Raw genomic sequence first — 23565 nt, 5'->3', positions numbered from 1 at the left:
TGATATGGAGATTTAAAAGTTGAATTTTGCCGGGTGTATGATCTTTTGTACAATACCATTTTTATATTTTTATGAATACACTATAGGACATAGAATTGACCTATATCGTAGGTCCCTTCGCCTTTTTAATATTGGCTACCTCATCAGCAGGTAACATGCTTTGTAGCTTCTCAGCAAGTGACCTCGAGTCATCTTGCAAGAAAGTCTCGTTCTTCCTCGAAAGCCTTTCAATCTCGCCAAAAATGTTATTCTCAACATCTCCTGGTTTTGGGTACACACCGGCAACCATTTCCTTCAAAATTGCCTCTTTCTCTTCCTCCTTCAATCCCTCAACCTTATAATCTTTATGGACCTTCCACCTAACCTCGTTTCTCCATGCCTCCTCTCCATCCCTCCATTTCTCTAGTGTCTCCTTCTCCTCTTTGCTCTCGAATACCGTGCCCATACCCCTCTCCATATTCGCCAAATGTCTTTCCGGCGGCGTCGGTACATCTCTTTGTGCCAATGTTCCGCTCACAACTTGCATCTTGTAAATTATCGATTCCTTCAATCCATTTGTACTTGAACTTGTCGCAATTGCCGGGCCCCAACTCTCCAAATCAGACATTGAGGTGACTGGATTATAAAAGACGAACTCTCCTCCCTCTTGACTATCCAGGTATTGTTGCTCTTCAACTGTATATGGAGGATCATATTCATCCAATTCCACATCTGCGGGTTTAGGTCCTGCACGAACACGAGCTTTTCCTCCGCGTCCTCCACGTCCCCCTCGTCCTCCTCGTGCAGAAGCTCCTCCTGCACTACCAGTCCCACTTCTCATGCCTACTCTTCCAGTACCAGCTCCTCCAGAGAGCGCACCCCCTCGTCCGCGATAATTGGGACTGTGACGGGCACCAGGTGCTCGAACTTGCGTACCACTATCATCGATACGGCGGCTAATGGTAAAGGTTTGACCGGGAGGAGGGCGTGCTGCTAGTGAGCGAGCGTCGATCCCGCGGGGGGATTGTGATGCGAGTGAGGAAATGTCGGCTGTGGCAATGGAGCTGCGCTCTGCGCGAGTGGAGCGTGGTTGACCTGGCTATTGTTAAATATCATAATTCTCACCCATGAGCTAGGGTTCTAAGTTGAATGCTTCCCCATCAGGCGTAACACTGAGTGAATCTTCGAACCCTCCGAAAAAAGGTAGAAACTTACTATCATCATTACCCTTCCCTTCCTCACTCCTCCTAATAGAACTACTAAAAGCCCTCAAACTTGCCTTGATTCCCTCCGACATCCTCGTCAAATCATGTCCCAAAGGTCGGGCACCTCCAATCGCTGATTGCACATGCCGTGTAAACATGATGTGTAGCGCTTCTTGTCACTTATCAAATCGTCCTCTCTCTCCCCTCTATCAATCTGGAGATTCTAAGAAAATATTATGGTTGCCTTAGGTATCAATGCATATCAACCTGTGAATTAAGACACTATAAAAGCATGAGGCTATCTGCACGGTTGTTGAATGTAAACAAGGCAAAATAGTAGCCTCTCACAAATCCTTCAATACACACCGAACAATTGTCCAACAAGACTGCTTCCAAAACCCCCAGGATGGTTTTATCGAAATCGTGAAGGTCTGAAGTTTCCGCACCTGCGAAGAAAATTATACTTTTTGCAAAAGCCCCATATTTGCTGCCGCAGGCAGACGTGCAACAAAACTTCTGGAGAGACAGTGACCCCCCACGTTTTCTCAGCCTTGGGTTGTTTAGGATATCAACGACATACTACCACATCAATATTGATTTTGGGATTAATGTTTTCGCATACGGCCCACGACTTGCTAATAGTATAACGGAACTAGACAGTTCTCTTTTGGCAGAGAAGTAAACGAGGAAGTATATATTCGCTATTGAACACCAAACAAAATCAAAACAAATCAACACCACAAAGCACGAATCCTTTTTATTATCTTTCTCCAACCATCTCACCCTCACAATGTTGCGCCGCACCCCAACAACCATTACTCTCACCGCGGAAGACATAGCCATCTACGAAGACTCCCGGCAAGCCGAACGTGATGAACAAGCAGAGCGAGAAGCCATGGCAGCAGCAGCACGCCACAGAAAAGCAAGACAACGACAAGATTTTGGAGCTGTCAAGGGGGACAAATACAGGGAGTTGCAGGCGATACCTGCGCAGAGAAGAGTTGATGCTGCGAGGGAGAGAACTGCTGGAAGGGGACTGGAAATGGAGGGGGATGGGAATGCGGAAAATGAGAATGAAATTAGTGAGGATGAGGATAGACAGATATTGAGGGAAAGAGAGGAGAGGGTGATGAGGGAGAGACTTAGGGAGAGGGAGGGACAGAGACCTACTAGGGTGTTACAGAGAGCAAGGGAGGAGAGGGAGCAGAGGAGTAGAGAGGAGAGGTTGGGATTAGGCGGTGGGCATGGCAGTGCATCGGGGAGATGATATGTGCTGATCAAATGGGGTGGCTTTTTGTTGTATAATCTCATGGATACATTTGGGGAAAAGTATTGGTTGTGGATATGTTTGAGTATATGGATAGTGGAGTATGTTTGGACTATATGGTTGGATGCAAAGGCGCAATGGAGTACACATTCAATGGGCGAAATACATAATGCTCCCAAAAGTATGCAGTTCAAAATGTGAGCAAGCCGCCTTGTTCATCAGAATTCATCTGCATTTATTAGCTAAGTAATTTGGAGTATACATTTACTCAGTCAGTATCTTATAATCCCCTCCCCCCCTCTCTCCTTTAGAGAATCATCCAGAGAATAAAGGAAGCCCAAAATATCTCCTTTCTCGTCATGACCGATCGAAAATCATGTGGCAAGATCAAGCTCTCACAAAAACGCCCCTTTTTCTTCCTCCTTCCTTCCGGGTGTATACCTCTTGAGAAGAAGCCAGCCAATCCAGCCCTCCCTTATGTACAAACTTGTGAAAATCATTTATAACCGAGACGCCTTTTCGCTAAATGCAGATCAATTAATGCCAAAGAAAAAAAAAGTGGAGTAAAAAATATAAAGAGAAAAGAAAGAAATTTGTTCTTCAATTCTTTCAAGAGAATGAAGGTTTGGGTTTAGGTTTGAAGTTGAGCTTAATGGTTGTCTTCTTGGGTACCGCCGGCGCATCAGCAGGAGTGGGAGGTGCCTGCGAAAGATTTGGTGCCGAATCCGGTAAAGGTTTTCTGCCTTCGGGGAGAGGTTTTCGAATAGTTGCTACACCTGGAATTGAATTTGTTGACTTCTTGAAGTTGGAAGATGTGTGGGTTGACGAACTAGATGGGTTAGAAAGGGCAGGACTAGCCCTGACCGGTTGTGCGGATGAGGGTCTCGGAGATGGTCGTTTCGGGTTCGAAGTGGATTGGGATGAGGATTGAGATGATAATGAAGGTTTTGCTGATGGGTTGCGGGTCGACGCAAGAATCTCTTTCAACTTGGATGGAGGAATCTTGAGTTTAACCATCTTTCTCTGCTTTTTCTCTTTGTGTAGCGAGTTTGAAATCTCATAATGTTTTCTGTCTTTATGCAAAGAGCTAGAACCCTCATATTGTTTCTTGTCCTTATGTAAAGAATTGGAACTCTCTGCAATATCAGCTGGAAGAGGTCGTTTAGGTGGTTTCATATCACCGGATGAACTAGAAAATTTAAGTGAACCAGAAGATTTCGATGTTGCTGGGGCAGGGTGCGTAGAGCTAGAATATTTCGATGCACTTGAAGAGTTTGGAGAAGGCCTAGAAAGCCCAGATGATGATGCTGAGGAGCCTGAAAACTTAGGAATTGCGGATGCTGATCCTGAAGAGGTTGAAGACTTGGGAATTCCGGATGATGATGATGATGCTGCTGAGCTGGAATGCTTAGGGACCCCAGAAGATGATGTGGCTATCTTGAGCCCACCGGATGAGTTACCAAACTTAAGAGCAGGTGAATTATTAAGCTTGATAGCAGATGGTGACCCAAGCTTAATGGCAGATGATGGAGTGCCAAGTTTAATAGCAGATGGATTGTTAAGCTTCAGAGCAGATGAACTGCCAATTTTTAACTTGAGTGGTAGCGATGGCCTTTCTACCGATGGTCCTTGAACGGGTTGAGTGACGGTGGAGGATTCTACTGGTGGATGAGGTGTAGCAACAGCAGCTGGTTTGATCTTGCGAACTTTGGTCCGAACTTTATCGGTGTGTTTGAAGACTAATCGACCCTATGTATAATTAGTATAGAGAACGCTATCGATGAAAGCAACATATAACATACCTTGCCACGATGCTCGACCTTCCAATAACGAGGTAACCTTAGCTTCAAGGTCAAAGACTCCTTGGGATAGCAGAACATTGTGCAGAGTTGAAGAAAGTCCATTTGTTCTGCCACTGTGATAACGGGAGAGAGAACAGCTTTCCACAAGGCATTCTTCAGATCGGTATTTCCTCCGACTTCTAACTTGAGTGAAGCCAGTGCGCCGATTACATTACTGCGCTCGGCTTGTTCCTGACGTGCGGACGTGGAAGCTTCTTCGATAATCAAGCCATCCTTGGCTACAGGAGCGGCAACTCGTTTGTTTTTGTATTCGCCAAGTCCGAGGACCCCCAATCCATAATAGAACACCTTTGTCAGCTCACTTCGGACCCAGGGTGATGGATCTGTGCTAGCAGCAGTCACAAGTAGACATGCTACAGCAGTGCTCTTCAAAAATCCAAGGTCCGCAAGTGCCCAAGCAGCCTTAATTCGCACACGTTGGGCACTGCCATCATGAAAGTATTGAGCAAAGTCAAGTGCATCCACTGGTATCACACCAGCGTTCATCAACTTCAGCTTACACTCGATGACTGTGATTGTGTAGATATTCTGGTAAGAATCTAGCCACTCATCCATCCTACTATATCTGTCTAGCTCATCCAAAATAATCGTTCGATAATCTATACTCCCTGCCTTTCCTCCAGTTTCTTCAGCGTCATCAAGTTCAAGCACGTGATTATCGACGCCCTTGGCACCAGGAATCAAAGAGTTTGCCAATGCCTTCAAAATGTTCGCAATCTTGAAACTGTCTGAGTAGGGATTGTTTCCGTTGTCGTTGAAGTGAAGAGCTTCAATTATGAACTTTTGCGCTGTTGAGGGGCAAGTAGAATCGTACATGCTTCTGATCCTTGACACTGCTTCAACAATAGCGCATTCAATCCAGTAAGCTTGCTTATCAGAAAAGTCATTTGCCTTGGGCGTTTTTGCACCTGGAAAATAGAAGAATTCATGGTAAGCTTTTTCGAGATGCTTAAGGCCTATCCATTTCACGTCCTTCTCCACTGCGTGCTTAGCAAGAGATTTTGCAGCCATTGCTCGAATGCCATAGAAATAACGCCTGTCCATCAACGTTCTAATCAGGAACGTAGCAACGAGTGGATGAGGAGGAGCATTGTCAAGGTATGCCATAGATTCATATTGAGCCGCGATATCGCGATCTTGTTGAAGCTGGGAAACATACATGTATGCTTCCATACCAGTGAACTTCTTGTCGCAAATCCATTCAAAGTCGGCGTCAACACGAATCCACTCATATGATTCAGCTTCCATCTTCGCTTCTGTGATCGGATCCCAATCTCGTAAACCCCACTCTTGCATATCTTGCGGTGACTGCAGTACGTCCCCTAAACAATAAATGAGAGCGTCGTCATGATTTTCGAGACCATCCATAGCGGTTCCTGCATTTGCACGTTCCTTCATACGCCGATTGCGCTTCAGACGCTTGTACTTTGTATTATACGGAATTTCAATTCTTGATGTCTTCTCTCTGATCATAACGATATGTTCATAGGGTGTACCATCAGCCTCATGGATTCGAATTGTTAACGGTCCGGTGAATGTACTTTGTGCTTTTGATTGATTTACTCCATTATCCGACTCCTTAAAAGCCCTATAGAAGCCATCCTTGTGCAATTTAGGTTCCGTCTCCAGGTGTGCCTGAGTTTGTGTAATTGTCATTTCCACACACAATCTCTTCTTGTTGAACTTTTGGGTGATAGTAAAATGTGGACATCCTGAGCCATGAACCCATTGAGTGAAGAAAGAATCGGTATCTCTGTACTTGGTGATTTTCTCACAACTTTTGCGGAATCCTTCTGTCGATATTGTAGAATCGGTGCCTCCATTAGCATTTGCGTTAACAATCATCTTAGAAATGACTCTTGATATACCAGTGCCTCCTTGAGCTTTTGCGATACGCTTGTCCAGAATGAAAAGAATAAGAGGAGCTTTCAACTCCATAAATTCTCGGAAATCATCACATACATCCACGATCTCACCAAGGGCGTGCAGGGACGGTCGGTCAATATCCAGCTTGACAAGTCGTTCTGTATTCAGTTTTTGACGAAACATGAACTCGTTGTTTCCGCAAAGGTTTTTCATAAAACTGTTTGTCATAAAATTAGAAATGCCGGCAATGAGCCATCTATCGGTACGACGGTCTGGCACAATGCCAACGCCAACGTATTGGCTAGCAATGGCGTGAACCAGTTTTCTGACAATATCCATCTCTGGATCGATAATATCTTCCGGGAATAGAAGTCGATTACTGCAAATGGATAGAGATGCAGTGTGTTCCGTGTCATTTACCTGATCATCAACAAAGACAAATTTTGACTCTGAAAATGGGAAACTGCCCAAACTAAGTACAAAGTGATCAATAGCATGAGCCAATGGTGCACAAGTATTCCTCAATTCTTCTGATCTTCTGGGTAGGCAGTAGCCATATATGGCAGTTGACTGACCTTGCCCAAGTCGTTCTTCATCTTCGCCCTCTCTATATTCTGACAAATCGACTTGTTCAAATGGACCAATGGAGAAACCTACATGTGTTGCTGCTATGTCAGAAGTGCATTGAAATGATACAATCTTTTTAGAACTATCATCCAAATCAATCACTTCATCGACTTGTTCACCAGAACAGATCACTGCCATCTCAAGAAGCTTCTCTTCGTCGTTGAGAAAGACTTCATCAATATCTGTCTTCTGAGAAGCTGCGTTTGTATGTCCTGATTTGTGATTGTGGATGTTGGGTCGTCGCTTGAGTGCATCTCCAAGGGTTCTTGAACACTTGATGGAAATATCCCACGAACATCTCATCGCCGAATCATCAACACAGGGGAAGATACAGCATGCCACGCCTCGCTCTATAGAATGTTTGGTATAAACATGAGGGAATCTCACATCCCCCTCTTCAACTCCTACGAACTGCAGGCCATCTCGAATTTGTGTAGTAACGAAAGGAATAGTGACAGTCAAAGGCTTGAATCTAGATGCCTGTTCTGCAGCCGTCTTCGCAGCAAAAATAGGAAGGGAAGCTGAACCTCCTTCGAGCGCAACTGACGAGTTGCGGGCCCCAGCGACGCCACCAGCACGTTGAGTGACCGGTGTTGCTGCCTTCTCGGAGAATGTATCAATTTCTTCAATTTTCACACTATCCGGTAGCTCAATCTCTATCGTACCTTCTAGCTTGTTGTCCGAAGTCATGAACTTCACTCTGTCGCTTTGCATCTTGTGCGATTGTGCATCCCATGAATAATACTCGGGGACTTCCAATTTTTTGTGAGGATCTTCGTACGAGAAAGACGCAACCCGGCCATTCACCAAAACCTCTCTTTGTGGTATAGAGCATTGTCGTGCATGTATGTGAATGGTCTGAAGTTCTTTTGTCTGTGGAAGAATTTCAATGTGGGTTTTACCCCGTAAACTCTTCGTCGAAAAATCAATTTCAAGCTCGACCTTTTGATGTACTACTATGAAACCATAATCCGCAGGATCTTCCTTGGTGGTTGGCGCACCTTCACGGCCGTCGTGATTTAGTAATAAAGCAGGCATTTTCGAAATTTTTCTTATCGGTGCCGCCACGTATCTTACGGCGAGTTCGACCGCTCTGATTTAATCTGAACAAAGCGCGCTACTAATGTGTGATTTATGCGACTGAGAACTTGCGCTGGCTGGCCTCCCGAAGGCGAGAGCCAGCAAGACTTAAAACCGTGCCGAACCAAACTACCTCCCGCGTATATTGTCCTCGCTATGCCTTATTTCTAATACCCTCGTTATGTTGTGGATAAGTCACGAAAATGCGACGCGAAAACAAAGGGCGTCGTTCGTTCGTGGGATCGAGAGAATCGCAAATCGTGGCTTGTGAGATTGTCGGTTACGTAGTTGAACTTGCACTTTTAAAAGAACTTTTAAAAGAGGAAAAGTTGATCTGCCAAGATCGTGGCCGTAGGAAAATTGGCAGAAAGTTACAAGCTGTAAGAGGGGTGGTGGAAAGAAAGTGATAGTTATGATAATTATTGAACTCTAGGTAGTATGGAGCTATCGTGTCCCACCAATGACGAAGGTATCAAACTCTAGCTTGTGCGCGCATAAGAAATTTTGACGAAGAAAAGTTGCGACTACGTGCGCAAACAATTCCTAGAGGTAAAATACAGTGATATCAAAATCGTATGGACGTGGAAAGGGCTGTCGCAGATGTTGCGCGTCGCCTTGATATTATTTACAAAGATGTCGAGGGACGCGAGGCTGAGGGGACTGTAGCTTTAACGCGCTAAGCGATTTGCATTCGGAGAAGCGCCGCGGCTCCGCTTATTCATTGAACATCACATTATGTACAGTGGTTGTCACCTGATATATCATTTCACATCCCGTCAGTCAACAGCTTGTATCCCTTTCCATAAACCAAGGACAAGAACCTAACAATCTCGCGGCGGATTAAACACCAGTCATCGTCGATATCTGTGTTGGTAGGCGAAGATGTCGTTGTGTTTGACTGTCCCTCCAATTCGAGTCGGACTTTTTAATGACGCAGCCTGCAGTGCCGTAAAAGGTATTCTAGAACCATAGTGTTCAGTTCTATCCCAAGACAATTGTGAATGTTGCTATACCGTTTTCTCCGAACAAACGCTTCATTCAGTCAATGAATTCAAGTCGATGCAGAAGAGATGAGAGGAAAAGGGGAGCGGGGTGGTGAATACGAAAGGGGGGGGGGTGGAAACCAGAGGAGATAACTGAATGACCCAAAATAGAGAAGTATCAAAGCCCAGGCATAGGTAGTCTTTGTAAGACCCCAGATATAATTACTTCTCAATGCTCGAATCCCGTTAGAACAGTGAATTAGCTGATCTCATCTAAATGAAGGCGTCCGACATCGCTAGCAATCTTCAAACTATGACAGCAAACGTTATCTTCCATTATTCCAATCGACTTGGACACCAAGGAACGATTCATATAGGCATTGAGAAGGTCATTTTTGTTATCTACTAAGCTCTGCTTATGCAAACCATTGTTCGACATTGCTAAAGGTGAGAAGTGACATTTTGCGAAAATTGATATTCACTATATCAGATATCGAGCCAAACCTCAAGTCATATCCCCAAGCTTCCAATCTCGTTGCCTTCTTCCTCTTCCAATATACAATCAAGGTATCAGAATAGCTTCAATATGACGAGAGCAACTAAATACGTGCACGATTTGTTGAATAATTGGGCTCGCACTGTCGTGCTGAACGATCCCTCACCAGACGAGGATAGTTTTGGCGCTTCCCTAGAATTTATGACGGCAGAGTACGAGAAAGGTCGAATTGCTAAGACTGGACGTGGATTTAGAAATATGCAAAATAGGTATGCTTTCTACACCTAATGCTAGCTATTGATACCTACTGATACACAAGCTATTCAAAGACCAAGGATTACTTATACGCTTCTAATATGCCATAGAAGATGGAGGGCAAGTCTTCAAAAGAAGCTGGGCAACCGGAATATTGCAAAATATCCCACGAGCAGCTCGTAACATGTTCCGGTACAATGTTCGAATTGTTCACCTGGAAAAGTACCTCGCTGATCCACAAGTAAGTCCTCTTTCATCCATCGAAGTGCATAAGAACCTCGAGTTTGAAATGAAGATTGGTGCTAACTTTACCTGTTGAAGGGGCGACATCGAAGACGCTGTAGCATATCATCACCAGGCTCCCGCCAAACAAAAGAAATTCATTCATGATAATGTGGTTTATATTTCTGAGCTTCTGCAACTTTGCAGCTTCATCGCTGATAAACCATACATCGAGGAGCTGCGGGGATTATCGGAAGAGCGACAGTGGCGTGGACTTACCTCGTGGATTTTGGTCGCCAAGGGGCGAGAGCTGGGTATAGCTTTACCAATAGATCGTCGAATTAGGGAAGAGTTAAAGTACTGGAAAGGGTTCCTAGATTCCATCATAAAATTTGCTAAGTGTGAAAAGCAAGCATTGGAGAAGACATTTGAGAATCGAAGCTTAGCCTTGAGAATCAAGGGATGAGCAGCAGAACGTAAGGCACTGCTAGCATCACGAGACAAGGCAGCACAATATTCATATCAGATTGACTACAACCATAATAGTTGTACCTATCTGGACAAAAACACCTGCATTGTCCAAGCATGACTCTTAATTTCTGAGATCTCACATGTCGACTTCTTTGAAACCTTCATGTATTTATAGAAGAAGTCATAAAAAAACTAGACCCCAATCGAGTACCATTCTGTCAAGTCTTCTATCTCAATTGTCCTCTTCCAATAGTTAGATTCTTACGGGCACAAATTATGTTTGACAGTAGTATTAGCCCCCCCTTCCCCCCCTCCCCCCCCTTCCCCTTTTTAGTTTGTAACGACAAGCGCCATCACGATGTAGCACAATGCGTTTGTTGATTGTTTTTCTTGATTCACCTAGTCTGGATTCTAAAGATATCGATGAACATATAAAAGAGCCTCCTATCTACCTCCCACCTACCCAATACCGAGAGTTGTTCGGTGGTTCGATTTTAGCGTGTGTAAATGCTAGTGGTGTGTACTACGCTGTACGTACTGTACGGATTATAAATAAATCTGTGTTACCCATAATGATGAAATGACGATCGATAATATAGTTAATAATTAATCCTCAAAAACTGAATTGAATTGAATTGAATTGAATTGAACAATTGAATTTTATTAAATCAAAATATTTAAAAACCCTCCATTATTTTTGTCCAGATATCAAACAATAGAAAAAAAGAATATTTTCGCGATCAATTGAAAGTTTATTTTCTGCCGTACCATAACATTATACCTTCCCTGCGCGTGTGAAGAAGTCCCCAAAGTTGAACTGGTCGCTTGCTATTGCCCGTACCGTACCAGACATCACAACTCCAGACACTAATATTTAGTTGAAGTTACATTGAATTTTATTTTCAATCAAATAACATGATCTGCGACCATCACATTCTTCAATGTCTTTAAGCAGAAGAACGACAAGAAAATCTGAAGCCCTCACAAGTTCATCTGGAAACACAATCGCGATGGCTCCAGGCGTCAACCACAACCTAGGATCGTATACACACACATACTCGCAGTCCAATATTAATGGCAGGAAACGGGCAAGAGAATCTGCTGATAGCGACGATCATCTATTATCCAAAGCGAAGAAATCAAAGCTCGCCATCGAGATACCAGCTCCAAAATTAAAATCGCTTCCACCAAGAAAACGATCAGGCGTCATCAAATCGAACGCGAATCCCGACTCTGCGAACTCCGTGCAACATCCACAAATAGCAACAACAGCAGATGTACGAACAGCACATCCACCATCCCAGAGTTCACAACAACAACAACAACAACAACAACAGCAACAGCAACAACCTCCTACAAAACATCAAAATAAAGTTGCCAATGGCATCAAACACGAGCTGGATAGACTACAGGACAAACTTTTACAGGCGGACAAGGCCGATTTGAAGGATGAAAGGCGGAAGCTTCGATCGCAAGAAGGGACAAAATTCAAAAGTGAATTGTCTGCATATTTTCCAGAGTACGATGAAGTTATTGGAAATGTTCCCAAGGAAGAACGTGAGTGTTAATTATTTATGAAAATTGGTGCTTCAAACTGTAGCTGACTCTCCTTTCCAGATTTCTTAGATATCGACACACCTATCATCATCATCGATAGCTCCAAGCCTTCTGCCAAGCCTTTGCGTACCTCCAAAAAGAAGGAAACGAACAATGAATATGCAGTGAAAGAATACCCATCCTCCCTCTTCACCAATCTTCACAATACATACAAAGTGGACTTTTCCGAATTCACTCCTATGGACTGCGATGAGGACCCTTTATCTGAGGAGCACTTCAAGACACTCCACAAACGACCTGAACGCCAAGAAAAGGCTGTTCGAAATGCAGATAAGAGCCGAGCTCAACACGAGAGAGATTCAGTCATTCGACTGATGGAAGGTCTCCAAGGGCCGGACTGGCTCAAGACTCTCGGGGTCAGCGGCATTACCGAGGGTAGGAAGAAGGAGTTCGAATCGGCACGACACTACTTCATCAAAGGGTGCGAGTCGATCCTTGAAAAATTCCGGATCTGGAAGGATGACGAAAAGCAAAGAAAGTTGAAGAAAGAACGCGCCATAGCCGAAGCACAAGCAAGAGCCGAGGCAGAATCAGAAGAAGGCGAGGACTCGGAGGATGATCTCGAAAGTAACGGTGATCCTCCTGACCTTAGTGACATCGATGCTTCTGCAGCAAGACAATTGCACGATGAGGCAATCGCTAGTTCTACTCCTCGACCAAAGGCTAGAACAAACTCTGTGCTTGTCGGTCCACCTGCTGTTGAGAAGGAATTCAAATCATTCTTCGCAAAACCATATTTGCGCGAAGCAGCACTTGGGAAGCACAGGCGTAGTGGTAGAACCGTTGCCGCCTGGGGACATCCCGTCCCTGAACTTCCAGAAGTAGCTGAATTTGACTTGCCGGAGGAATTTCTTGACGAGGAAACATTGAAAACTCATGCGAGAAAGAAAAGAAGAGACAGGAGAATTGCAAAAGATTGAATATACAGTTCTGGGCAATTATAGGGCTTGGGAGTATAGGAGAAATGTCAATTTGAAAGTGCTTCAGTTGACTTGGGATGTACAATATAATATGGTGGGTGGCTTGGGTATGCATGACCAGGGAAAATTGGTCCTGGGGAGTTATATTTGTTGACCTTTGCTAACATTACTTGTATATTTTGTACACTACTATGGAACTAATGGGAGACGCGATCGTGTTAGATGAATACTATATTATTGTCTCCGAAATTTCGGATCCTTTTCATACTTGCAATGTGCCTTTTCAATCGTGAGACTTGAGTTTGCGGACATGATTGGCGTGATCTATTGTTTGAACTGCAGTCGATATCGCAAATCTGATGGCGTTACTGCTTGTTTCCTACCGATTCGACTGACAACATATCATGAAACTTATAGCAAGGTGATATGGGTTTTCAAGAGATGTCTTGGATTGATATCAACTACTCTGTAAAGATGAAGATCGCGATGTAAGATGCGCGTGTATGGTTAGGGAATGAGATTGATTCATAGAAGTTCTTTTTATCGTAGAATGACGAAGCCATAGTCTATGGAGTTTGGGAATCCGTGAAATGTTGAAATGATACAAGTGATAAGGGTGAATGGAACAGGATATAGTGGGATGATGCACATTATCGTTACTTCAAATTTTGAGGGAATGATATGTTGAACATGTTTCACATACACATCGATGGGTAAATAGATATATCGTGTCTGGAACGGATATTACAGCGTGGATGGCAGCTTTGTTTGGTAAGGGGGAGGGAGGAGAGGAGGAGTGGGAAAGGGGAAGGAGACTGATATGTAAGTAAGATTTCGTTATCATCTAGCACTGCACCCTGCTCGGCTTGTGAGCATGTTTGTTCTAGTCGTTGTCATCATGTATCAAATGAAGTCGCGCGTCTCTTCCACCCTAGCGGTAGTAAAGGGAATAGAGAGGATATCTGAGGCAAACCAGCCCAGAAGTTGAGAATGAAAATGAGCTTAACATGTTGTGCGCTGCGTTGAGTGTATAGTATTGGATGAATTATTGTGAAGTCACTATGGTGGCGGTATGCCGTCGCAGTACACTGCTGTGAGATTCTTACCGCTGAAGAACTCATGGATCGTTCTTTGATTTAGATCATGTATATCGATGTCATGGATGCCGTAGATTCAAGAAGTCTGGGTGAAAATATCTACTTAGCTCCATCTACAACAATCTGAGTATATTTCAATGCCATCGTCACAAATTATGCACCATGGCCTCGCGGGAAAAGGTCTCTAGATACATAAATCCCGATTCCAGAAGAGATGTATCACGGCCATCTCAATCCGTATGGTAGTAATACAGGTCAGAATGATACAGTGGATGGTATGTGTGGCTTGAAAATCAAAGATCCCGAGCTGGAGTCTTGAGATGTGAGGAGAAAGGTGCAGTTTAACCAGGCGGTGTATATTTGTCAAATTTATCCTATCAAGCATACATATATTGTAAATGTTAGATGGTTGACATCAAGCAGTGCAAACTGGTCTGGAGCTCTTGGCTGTGTTGGCCTTTTTTCGTCTGCGCATTCTGCACTCCAAGTTCTATGTGGTTCCTTGGGTATGGCTTCGGCAGTTGTTACTCGTTCTTCCGCAAAGTCAGATCAATTGTTTGAATATCTTCTTTTTGATGTTTTAGTTTACTCTTTATTGCTCTTTTGAGCTTCAAGCAAGTCGGTCATTTCATGGAATCTTTCGTTGTGGATCTACTCGGTTGATATTTGGCCAACGATTAAATAGCTTGAATGGACTTGACATAGGTAAGAATCCCGACTTTCTACACACTAGATATTATTCACTTACCTGGCTTTGGATATTTTATTTTGTCTTTTCTTTCTTGCTCGGGAAGAATGGTGATAGCGCTGGAATGATCTGCTTAGATTACACCAGAATTGAAAACGTTGTCTTGAGGAATGGCAGATGTTGTTGTATGGGTGCGCAAATTTATGAAAGAGAGTATGCAGATGGAATTCTATGAATGTGTGGATTGAATGAACAGGCACGGATAGTTGACTGGAGATTAAGGATTTGGAAAGGACATATCATTCTTGAAAGTAGGACGATAGTGCAAATCCGTAGTAAGATTATGTGTGAGACATATGTATATCTGGCGACAAGCGCACTTTTTCTCACTTGACCCATTGATGTACTCTGTGGAGTAAGAGCAGCTACAAGCCCTCGAAGTTCCTACCACCTTGCCTTAACTTGCCATAACTCGTGTCTTTTTGCCACCGCCGAGATAAATTCGTCGCTCGATACCCATTTACCGTGGAGATACGAAGACGCTTTGGATTGATTGCTGCATAACGGACGTCATCCCTTTCCTCTCATCCCTCCTTACATTTTACAACCAAAGTCTCTACTTGTTCCGCGGAGCTTTGCTATTCCACATTTCGCTCAAAGTATTGGAAATGCTCATCAAATTAGAAGTTGTTTGGAGTATTCAAACCACTGGTAGGATCTAACTTATGAGAAGGTATGGATCATCTTATAATCATAAATTTTCAAGCATTGAGAACTTTCACGTCTAAGCGGCTGAAAAACTGACATGAATGCAGTAACTCAGCCAGCGGGTCTGACTGTGACAAATGATGATGCAAATCCAATAGATATTTGGCTGAAGTCTTCAGGCCAACTATAGCCTCGAAAGAAAAAAACAAGAAAAAATTAATTGCGAAGCGAGATATAGGAGTAGATAAAAAGGATGTTAGGCTTGCGTCGGCAACACTTTTAGGCCTTGGAGATCTTTCATTGAGCCTCAGAAAACCATATGAAGCAAGTGATAAAGTACAATCGAAAATATCGAATGATTGGTTCTCCCCTTTCAGTTCTAGGATAGTAGGATGAGGATTAACAACTGGTTATTTCTCGACCAACAAACATGGAAAGCAAAACCCTCAAAGAATTGATACTAATTATGAAAGCTCGACATTTTCCGTTGTGGCGTTGGTAAGATTAACTGCTGAGTACTTCCTTACCTGCTTTGTAATTTTCTTGTTTGATCCAACGGAAGGGTAGGTGATCAAACAGACGCATTGTTCCAGATTATGTAGGAAAGAATGTTATGAACTAACTTAGTGTTTTAGCGCCATTCATTTCCGTAGCAAGCGGGAAGACAAAACCAATTCCTGAGGATTTGAAACGATACGGAAAAAGATCCTGGTGATCAATCGATAGTGTACAGAGTCTCGAGAGTCTAATCAGCACTTCCTTTTGGTTGAAAAGATTATGGACTCGAATTTTGAGAGAATTACTCTTCTTCACGGGAAAATATCAATAGAGTTGTCAATGTAACCTTGAGCATGGATGGATTATGTGCCCTCGAGGTGTCGAATCACCCCCAAATCAATATCACAAATGGACTGCTAATTTTCTTGATTCGCAAGCCTTCTGATATCTAGGATGTCAATGCAGATGTAGCCACGTCCGTAGATGCCGGCAAGGATTCCCGGGACCGAACCTATTCAAGATGAAGAAATTTCAATTCATGTACAGACTCGAGACAGGGTGGCTTTCGAAGGGAGTAGATAACCCTAAGTTATATAGGAAATATCATGAATATGGTGAACTAATCGAATTTCTACCAAGTACGTACCAGCTACCTGAGTGGTAATAGTACGAAGTAGGTAGGGAAACAAGACAAGCAAGCATGATCTGTCAACCCACAACTAGAAACATTTGAACGCATAGACTTGAGCATTGTGAGACGAGACGAGGTCCCTGTCCTTGGTAGAAAGGCTCCGATAGACTAGCAGAATAGCAGACTCGAGAGACAACACGCCTTCATTGACTTTCTGTACCTGACTTGAACATCAAAACAAATAAATCATGACTAATAGTTACTACTCGTACTGAGTAGATGAGAAAGAGAGGAGAGAGAGAGAGAGAGAGAGAGGATAACACAAGCCGGGGCCTTTGTAACATCTTCGCCCCAAAAGTCCCTCGGTCCTACAAACACTTTGTCTTCTTCTTCTGTTCTTTGTAGCTCTTCCACTTTACATTTCCCTTCAACATCTTGTCTTAATTCATTCGTTCGTGAATATTGGGTTCGAGCATAATATTACCGAACGTACATTCTTTGCCTGGGCATCAGCACTCCTTCAAACAAATCAAATATCAGCCGCTTTCGGGCGTCACCAAAGTCAACACCACCACCACCACCACCACACCTCCCGCACATTTCTAAGCAAACTTTCCGCATTCTGAAATGACGAAGACCACTCCAGACTGAATAAATAATCCATAAAGAAATATCCCAGACGGAAGCAGGCCTTCTGTTATTACCTTCCTTCATCATTTACTTGTTGATTTTTAAGTTTGTTCCCCATTAATCAACTTGCTCAATCGATAAAGACCCTTGTCCAATGCGACCATCCACGGTTGATACATGCAGCTGACGGAACATACGGAGTGCACAGATCATTCCGATACGATATTGATACATAAGTCTTCTTACCCTCCCAGCTGCTCCCAGCTGTTTCCAGCTTTTCCAGCTGTAAACTGTAGAAATGGCTCCAAAATATCTGAAGGTTTCTACGGGAAGCACAGGCTCGAAGAGTCTTGCGACACCAACCGCGCACATGGCAACAACAACTGTGAAGGTTGGTGGCATGACATGCGGGGCATGCACATCTGCGGTGGAATCAGGATTCAATGGTGTGGATGGCATTGGAAATGTATCAGTGAGCTTGGTAATGGAGAGAGCTGTGATTATTCACGACCCAGAGAGAATACCGGCCGAGAAAATACAAGAAATTATTGAGGATCGCGGTTTCGATGCAGAAGTACTGGCTACGGATTTACCATCTCCCATGTTCGATCGGGATGAACATAACGACGATACCAGCGATAATACTGACGATGACGAGTCAAATGATGCGCCCACAACTACAACAATGTTGGCCGTAGAGGGAATGACATGCGGGGCTTGCACTTCAGCAGTAGAGGGGGGATTCAAGGATGTTCCGGGAGTGAAGACTTTCAGTATATCATTATTATCAGAAAGGGCAGTGGTCGAGCACGACACTACAATATTGACTGCGGAACAAATTGCGGAAATCATTGAGGATAGAGGGTTCGGAGCAACCATTGTCGAATCAAACAAAACTACCCCTCCTTCACGAACACGTAAGTCGCGCCGCGATAGTATCTCGAAGAAAGAAAAGGTTGCCACAACTACTATTGCTATTGAGGGGATGACTTGCGGCGCTTGTACATCCGCGGTTGAAGGTGGATTTAAGGATCTCGAGGGCCTGGTGCAATTCAATGTCAGTTTACTTGCAGAGCGGGCTGTAATTATTCACGACCCCTCCAAACTATCTGCTGAGAAGATTGCCGAGATTATTGAAGATAGAGGATTCGATGCCAAGATCATATCCACACAGTTGAGTGACAGCCATCAGTCGGCAGCTACCACATCACAGTTCAAATTATTTGGAGTAGCATCGGCTGCTGATGCGACCGCTTTGGAAGCCAAACTTTTATCATTACCGGGCGTCAATTCTATAACAATAAGTCTCGCCAAGAATCGGTTAACTATTTCTCATCAACCAAATATCGCTGGGTTGCGAGCTCTCGTCGACCTAATCGAGTCTCAAGGTTACAATGCTTTGGTTGCTGATAATGACGACAATAATGCCCAACTTGAATCTCTTGCAAAGACTAGAGAGATAACTGAATGGCGTACCGCCTTCAAGACTTCTCTGAGCTTTGCTATTCCAGTCTTTTTGATCAGCATGGTGTTTCCTATGCTTATCCCGTTTTTAGATTTTGGAAGTTATGTTGTCTTCTTCCCGGGGTTGTATCTTGGTGATATCGTTTGTTTGATCCTCACAATACCCGTTCAATTTGGCATTGGAAAGCGTTTTTACGTCTCTGCGTACAAGTCTATGAAGCATGGTTCACCTACGATGGACGTACTAGTTGTTCTTGGAACATCTGCTGCTTTCTTTTTCAGTGTTGCAGCTATGATCGTTTCTGTTCTTCTCCCCCCCCACACTCGACCAAGCACGATTTTTGACACAAGCAGTATGCTTATTACTTTTATCACTCTGGGACGATTTCTTGAAAACCGAGCAAAGGGCCAGACCTCGAAAGCACTTTCTCGTCTTATGTCTTTGGCTCCGTCTATGGCAACTATTTATGCCGATCCAATTGCTGCAGAGAAAGCAGCTGAGGATTGGAATACCAAAGAATCAAAAGCCGATCACGCTCAGGAAGGTAATGCTGCAGAGGAAAAGGTCATTCCCACTGAACTCATACAAGTTGGTGACATTGTCATTCTACGACCCGGTGATAAGATTCCTGCTGATGGAACTGTCACGCGAGGTGAGACTTACGTGGATGAAAGTATGATTACCGGTGAGGCAATGCCAGTCTTGAAAAAGAAGGGAAGTCTACTTATTGGTGGTACCGTCAATGGTGCTGGCAGAGTTGACTTCCGTGTAACACGCGCTGGTCGAGACACTCAATTGAGCCAAATTGTGAAGTTGGTTCAGGACGCACAAACTACACGGGCCCCAATTCAACGACTGGCTGATACCATTGCCGGCTACTTTGTTCCATTCATTCTTTGTCTCGGGTTTCTTACATTTTCAATTTGGATGATTCTTAGCCATGTCCTTTCGCATCCGCCAAAGATTTTCGTGGATGAAAAGAGTGGTGGAAAATTTATGGTCTGTGTTAAACTTTGTATCTCGGTCATCGTTTTTGCCTGTCCATGCGCTTTAGGTCTTGCAACTCCTACTGCTGTGATGGTTGGAACAGGTGTCGGTGCAGAAAATGGAATACTGGTCAAAGGTGGTGCTGCTCTCGAGACTGCTACCAAGATTACACAAGTCGTCCTTGATAAAACTGGCACAATTACAGAGGGTAAAATGAGCGTTGCAAATATCAATTTGGTTTCCGCATGGAAGAGTAATGAATCACGTAAGAAGCTATGGTGGACAATTGTTGGTCTTTCCGAAATGGGTAGTGAACATCCTATTGGCAAAGCTATTCTCGCTGCTGCCAAGGAAGAACTTGGAGTCGACCCTGAAGGTACTATTGATGGGAGCATTGGCGACTTCGAAGCTGCCGTTGGTAATGGTATCAGCGCTTTAGTTGAGCCCGCTATTAGCAACCAACGCACTCGCCATAGAATTTTAGTCGGTAATGTTCGCTACCTGACAAATAATAACGTGTCTGTACCCCAAAGTGCTATCGAATCTTCTGAGGAAGCAAACGTCAAAGCTGCTGGTTCATCTAAAACTTCGTCAGCTGGTACAACCAATATCTTCATCGCTATTGACGGATCTTACTCTGGCCACTTGTGTCTTGCGGACACTGTTAAGGACAGCGCTGTCGCAGCTATTGCCGCTCTTCATCGTATGGGTATCAAAACTGCAATTGTCACAGGTGATCAACGTCCAACCGCTCTTGCAGTTGCTCGTATCGTCGGAATACCACCTAAAAATGTTCACGCTGGAGTTACCCCTGATCAAAAGCAGGATATCATTCGCAAACTTCAATCCCGTGGAGAATGTGTTGCAATGGTAGGAGATGGAATCAACGATTCTCCTGCTCTTGCCACAGCAGACGTTGGAATTGCTATGGCTGGTGGTACTGATGTCGCTATGGAAGCAGCAGACGTTGTCTTGATGAGACCAAATGATCTCATGGATATTCCAGCGTCTATTCAACTCGCTAGATCGATTTTCAATCGTATTAAGCTTAATTTAGCATGGGCATGCGGTTATAACATTGTTGGTCTTCCGTTCGCCATGGGCGTCTTCCTTCCTTTCGGATTACATCTACACCCAATGGCAGCAGGTGCAGCAATGGCTTTCAGTAGTGTGAGTGTAGTATGTAGTAGTCTGTTATTAAAGACTTGGAAAAGACCTAGGTGGATGGAAGATGCTTTGTTGGAAGAAAAGGGCCGATTGAGAAAGAGGGGTCAAGGTTGGGGTTTCGGAGGCTGGAGTGGAAAGGTTACGGATGCTTATAGAGCTGTCATTGGAAGGGGCAGAGGTGATGAAGGGGGTTATGTTCCTTTGAATACTCTGGAACCGGTATAGGTTGGAGTTGGATATTGGATGAGATGAAAGAGCATTGGATTTAATTTGTTATTGCAAGATATCCTCTTTTGGTGTTGGGGCGTTATTATAAGTTTCTCAGCGAAATATATTCGTTATGAGTTATAGAATGGTTAAAGCTTTTCACCAGCCTGTGTATTGTACAATTCTAGTTTCCTTTTTGGTCCAGACCCAAAAATGTAGAAGATGATAAATGAAACCAATTTGGAAATTCGTAATTGGAGTTGAAGCATAAGAATTGAGTCGTAGAAAATTGCTAGCTAAGCTATGTAGATCTTTCGAGTTGTGCTCGAGTATTTCCTTTCCCTTTATATATACCTCTTGTCTCTAGTTCACCTATATACGACTATTACACAAGCTTGGGATTTTTATCTAGCAACGCCTGACTCCACTTCACGAGTTTCATTTATTACCTTTCTCGACATCAGTATCAACATTCTCTCTACTTCCCACTGCCGCCGGTGTAACCTCTCCACTAGCATTACTACCCACCGCTGTCTCTGCATCAGCCTCTCCAGCCTCAACCTTGATATTCCTCTCCGAAAACATCTCATCATCCCCTTCAACATTCCACTCCCTCCATTCCCCTTTGAAGCCCCTCATCCACTTCCACCTAACTTCTCTCGCCCCTTCTTTACCTTTCACTGGCATCCCTCCCAGTCCCCCTTTCCTGAAATCTCCCTGCATCTTCGTTCGGTTCGGAACGATAAACCTCCTATCCACCCTCATAACTGCAAATAAAAAGAGCACCACAATCTCGATCCCAAAATCAAAGATGTAAAAACATGCTTTACTGTGATACCATGCAGGATCATTGTTGCTTCTGGGTAGATATGCCGTTCCTGCTCTGAAAGCCGCTGCAACAGTAAGTAATACCGATGTACCCAGCACCAATCGAACTTTCGTTCTTAGTTTTCCGGTCCCGAATTTCTCTACCTGGTGTCGAGGCAGAAGCAGCCGCGAGGCTAGGAGTGGAATTGGGACGAATGCGAAGATGGTAAAATATGTGCTAACGACTAATATTACAGTCCGATTGACCCACAAAATATGTGAATCGAGTGTAAAGAAATTCTCGACAAGAACCGATATGTTTGTGATCAATCCTGCGAATAGACTCACATACCCTATGCGAAAACAAGTCCGGACCGAATATTTCCATGCCCACGGATGATATGCCCTCAATAAACGGCTTGTGAAAATGATGTTGATGAGGTATAACAATATTGTGCCTGCAGCGACGAAAACTTGGGCCGTGAGCTCGAGACGGATGTTGGAGGGGTACGATGCCCAGACGATACGAAGAGCGCAGGTGATGACGCGGGAAAAGGAAAATCCGAAGGCCATGCCGGACATGAGGAATTTTTGGCCGCGACGGAAGTTTATTTGGAGGAGAGACATGTGGATAATGGAGGAGAGGAGGAAGAGGAGCATGAAGATGGTGGTGAGGGGTGTGTCGATTGAGTGGGTGGGTGTGAGGCCTATGATGGCGGATTTCGGGGGATAGGGTGGTGACATCTTGATGGTGTGTTAGTTGTGTTTTTGGTTGTCAGAAGGGAGATTGTGTAGAAGGGATAGGAGGAGGAGAGGAGGAGGATGATGATGATGGTGGGAGTTAGAATTGACGAGAAGGGATGTATAAGAGCAAAAAGAAGAGTGAACTTACATTCAAAGTGTTTGACGCCATCTAGCTTCTCATTTGAAAAGGAAGAGAAAAAGGAATTTTTATATAGTTTGCACAAAGGATCTATACTTTCAGACCTCTTTCCCCCCAAGATTTCTATCAGATCCTATCGTTCCGACAACACGATTGTCACATACCCTGGTGCAGCAATGAAAGCGAATTACGTTTTATGAGTCCAAGCTCTTATATCAAACTTCACCTTCACTTCACTGACATACAAGATAATGATTAAAAAGCTGAGATGAAAGAAAACTTGCAGAGTATTTTTCTAAATGTAGTACAAGATAGAAAGAATGTTATGAAGCGGAACTACCACATCTTATAAGTCACACCAGCTTCTGGATAGGATATTGGATTTGTCTAGTAGTCTTTGGTTGCCTTGCACCTCGATACACAACATTCGATATTTTTGTGGCCATCTTTCGTACCGTGTCAATCATCCAACCAGGAAAACGAAATTCAAGACCAAAGATATATCAGTCCGCAATTATAAATCTAATTGCTATGTCCACATTCACCTCCGCTCGAGTTCCCCTACCTAGATACCGTCTGCAACTTGAGTCTAGCCTCGACCTTCACCATATAGCTGTTGGTCATATCCTCATTTCCAACCAACAGTGAATACAACAAAGAAAACGGAATCTCGCTCTTAACGAAGACCGATGTTCGAATATATTTCTATACCTCACCACTAGACTATTGCACCTTGATTGGTTTGTCCCTCTTTCTCACGAGAGGATTCTATGTCGTCCTTTTCATCCGATTTCTTACAGCCAGAACCAGGGGGTCAGGCGAGAAATAGATCCCGGATACCGACACCTACTTTAAACACTCTCTCGGATGTCCCGCTCACGCCGCTGAATATCAAGCATCATGGCGTTCATGTTAGGCCGTCATCTGAAAAATCAAAAATCTACGTA

At 43.9% G+C, this 23565-nt stretch overlaps 8 protein-coding genes across 8 annotated transcripts; 5 read left to right on the top strand and 3 right to left on the bottom strand.

Moving 5' to 3' along the window:
- Positions 1 to 100: 100 nt before the first annotated feature.
- Positions 101 to 1342, bottom strand: EAF01_002261 (uncharacterized protein; the record flags this gene model as incomplete). The annotated part of the gene is made up of 2 exons (XM_038910513.1): positions 101 to 1074; positions 1195 to 1342. 2 exons carry the CDS (start codon positions 1340 to 1342, stop codon positions 101 to 103), a joined length of 1122 nt encoding a protein of 373 aa, XP_038773435.1.
- Positions 1343 to 1974: 632 nt separating this feature from the next.
- Positions 1975 to 2451, top strand: EAF01_002260 (uncharacterized protein; the record flags this gene model as incomplete). The annotated part of the gene is made up of 1 exon (XM_038910512.1): positions 1975 to 2451. The coding sequence occupies one exon, from the start codon at positions 1975 to 1977 to the stop codon at positions 2449 to 2451; it is 477 nt and encodes a 158-aa protein (XP_038773434.1).
- A 609-nt stretch (positions 2452 to 3060) lies between these two features.
- Positions 3061 to 7844, bottom strand: EAF01_002259 (uncharacterized protein; the record flags this gene model as incomplete). Its single annotated transcript, XM_038910511.1, has 2 exons — positions 3061 to 4200; positions 4254 to 7844. The coding sequence occupies 2 exons, from the start codon at positions 7842 to 7844 to the stop codon at positions 3061 to 3063; spliced, it is 4731 nt and encodes a 1576-aa protein (XP_038773433.1).
- Positions 7845 to 8947: 1103 nt separating this feature from the next.
- Positions 8948 to 9666, top strand: EAF01_002258 (uncharacterized protein; the record flags this gene model as incomplete). The annotated part of the gene is made up of 3 exons (XM_038910510.1): positions 8948 to 9073; positions 9153 to 9634; positions 9660 to 9666. The coding sequence occupies exons 2-3, from the start codon at positions 9456 to 9458 to the stop codon at positions 9664 to 9666; spliced, it is 186 nt and encodes a 61-aa protein (XP_038773432.1). The 5' UTR covers positions 8948 to 9073; positions 9153 to 9455.
- A 67-nt stretch (positions 9667 to 9733) lies between these two features.
- EAF01_002257 (uncharacterized protein) lies at positions 9734 to 10532 on the top strand (the record flags this gene model as incomplete). Its single annotated transcript, XM_038910509.1, has 2 exons — positions 9734 to 9861; positions 9942 to 10532. 2 exons carry the CDS (start codon positions 9734 to 9736, stop codon positions 10306 to 10308), a joined length of 495 nt encoding a protein of 164 aa, XP_038773431.1. The 3' UTR covers positions 10309 to 10532.
- A 462-nt stretch (positions 10533 to 10994) lies between these two features.
- EAF01_002256 (uncharacterized protein) lies at positions 10995 to 13094 on the top strand. The gene is made up of 2 exons (XM_038910508.1): positions 10995 to 11870; positions 11931 to 13094. Exons 1-2 carry the CDS (start codon positions 11255 to 11257, stop codon positions 12848 to 12850), a joined length of 1536 nt encoding a protein of 511 aa, XP_038773430.1. The 5' UTR covers positions 10995 to 11254; the 3' UTR covers positions 12851 to 13094.
- Positions 13095 to 17400: 4306 nt separating this feature from the next.
- On the top strand, positions 17401 to 20946 carry EAF01_002255 (uncharacterized protein; the record flags this gene model as incomplete). The annotated part of the gene is made up of 1 exon (XM_038910507.1): positions 17401 to 20946. The coding sequence occupies one exon, from the start codon at positions 17401 to 17403 to the stop codon at positions 20944 to 20946; it is 3546 nt and encodes a 1181-aa protein (XP_038773429.1).
- A 420-nt stretch (positions 20947 to 21366) lies between these two features.
- On the bottom strand, positions 21367 to 22699 carry EAF01_002254 (uncharacterized protein; the record flags this gene model as incomplete). Its single annotated transcript, XM_038910506.1, has 2 exons — positions 22628 to 22699; positions 21367 to 22479 (listed from the first exon to the last, which is right to left on the bottom strand). The coding sequence occupies exons 1-2, from the start codon at positions 22646 to 22648 to the stop codon at positions 21367 to 21369; spliced, it is 1134 nt and encodes a 377-aa protein (XP_038773428.1). The 5' UTR covers positions 22649 to 22699.
- Positions 22700 to 23565: the final 866 nt, after the last annotated feature.

This window comes from Botrytis porri, assembly GCF_014898465.1.
Source record: "Botrytis porri strain MUCL 3234 chromosome Unknown BPOR_003, whole genome shotgun sequence".
Taxonomy (NCBI): domain Eukaryota; kingdom Fungi; phylum Ascomycota; class Leotiomycetes; order Helotiales; family Sclerotiniaceae; genus Botrytis; species Botrytis porri.
Note: the sequence above shows the minus strand (reverse complement) of the source record. Positions and strands in the feature narration are given on the sequence as shown.

Bases quoted from the DNA above. Each gene is read 5' to 3' on its own strand.
- EAF01_002256 (XM_038910508.1), top strand. From the start codon at position 11,255: ATGTCTTTAAGCAGAAGAACGACAAGAAAATCTGAAGCCCTCACAAGT. The intron at 11,871-11,930 runs GTGAGTGTTAAT...TCTCCTTTCCAG, and splicing joins AAATGTTCCCAAGGAAGAAC to ATTTCTTAGATATCGACACA.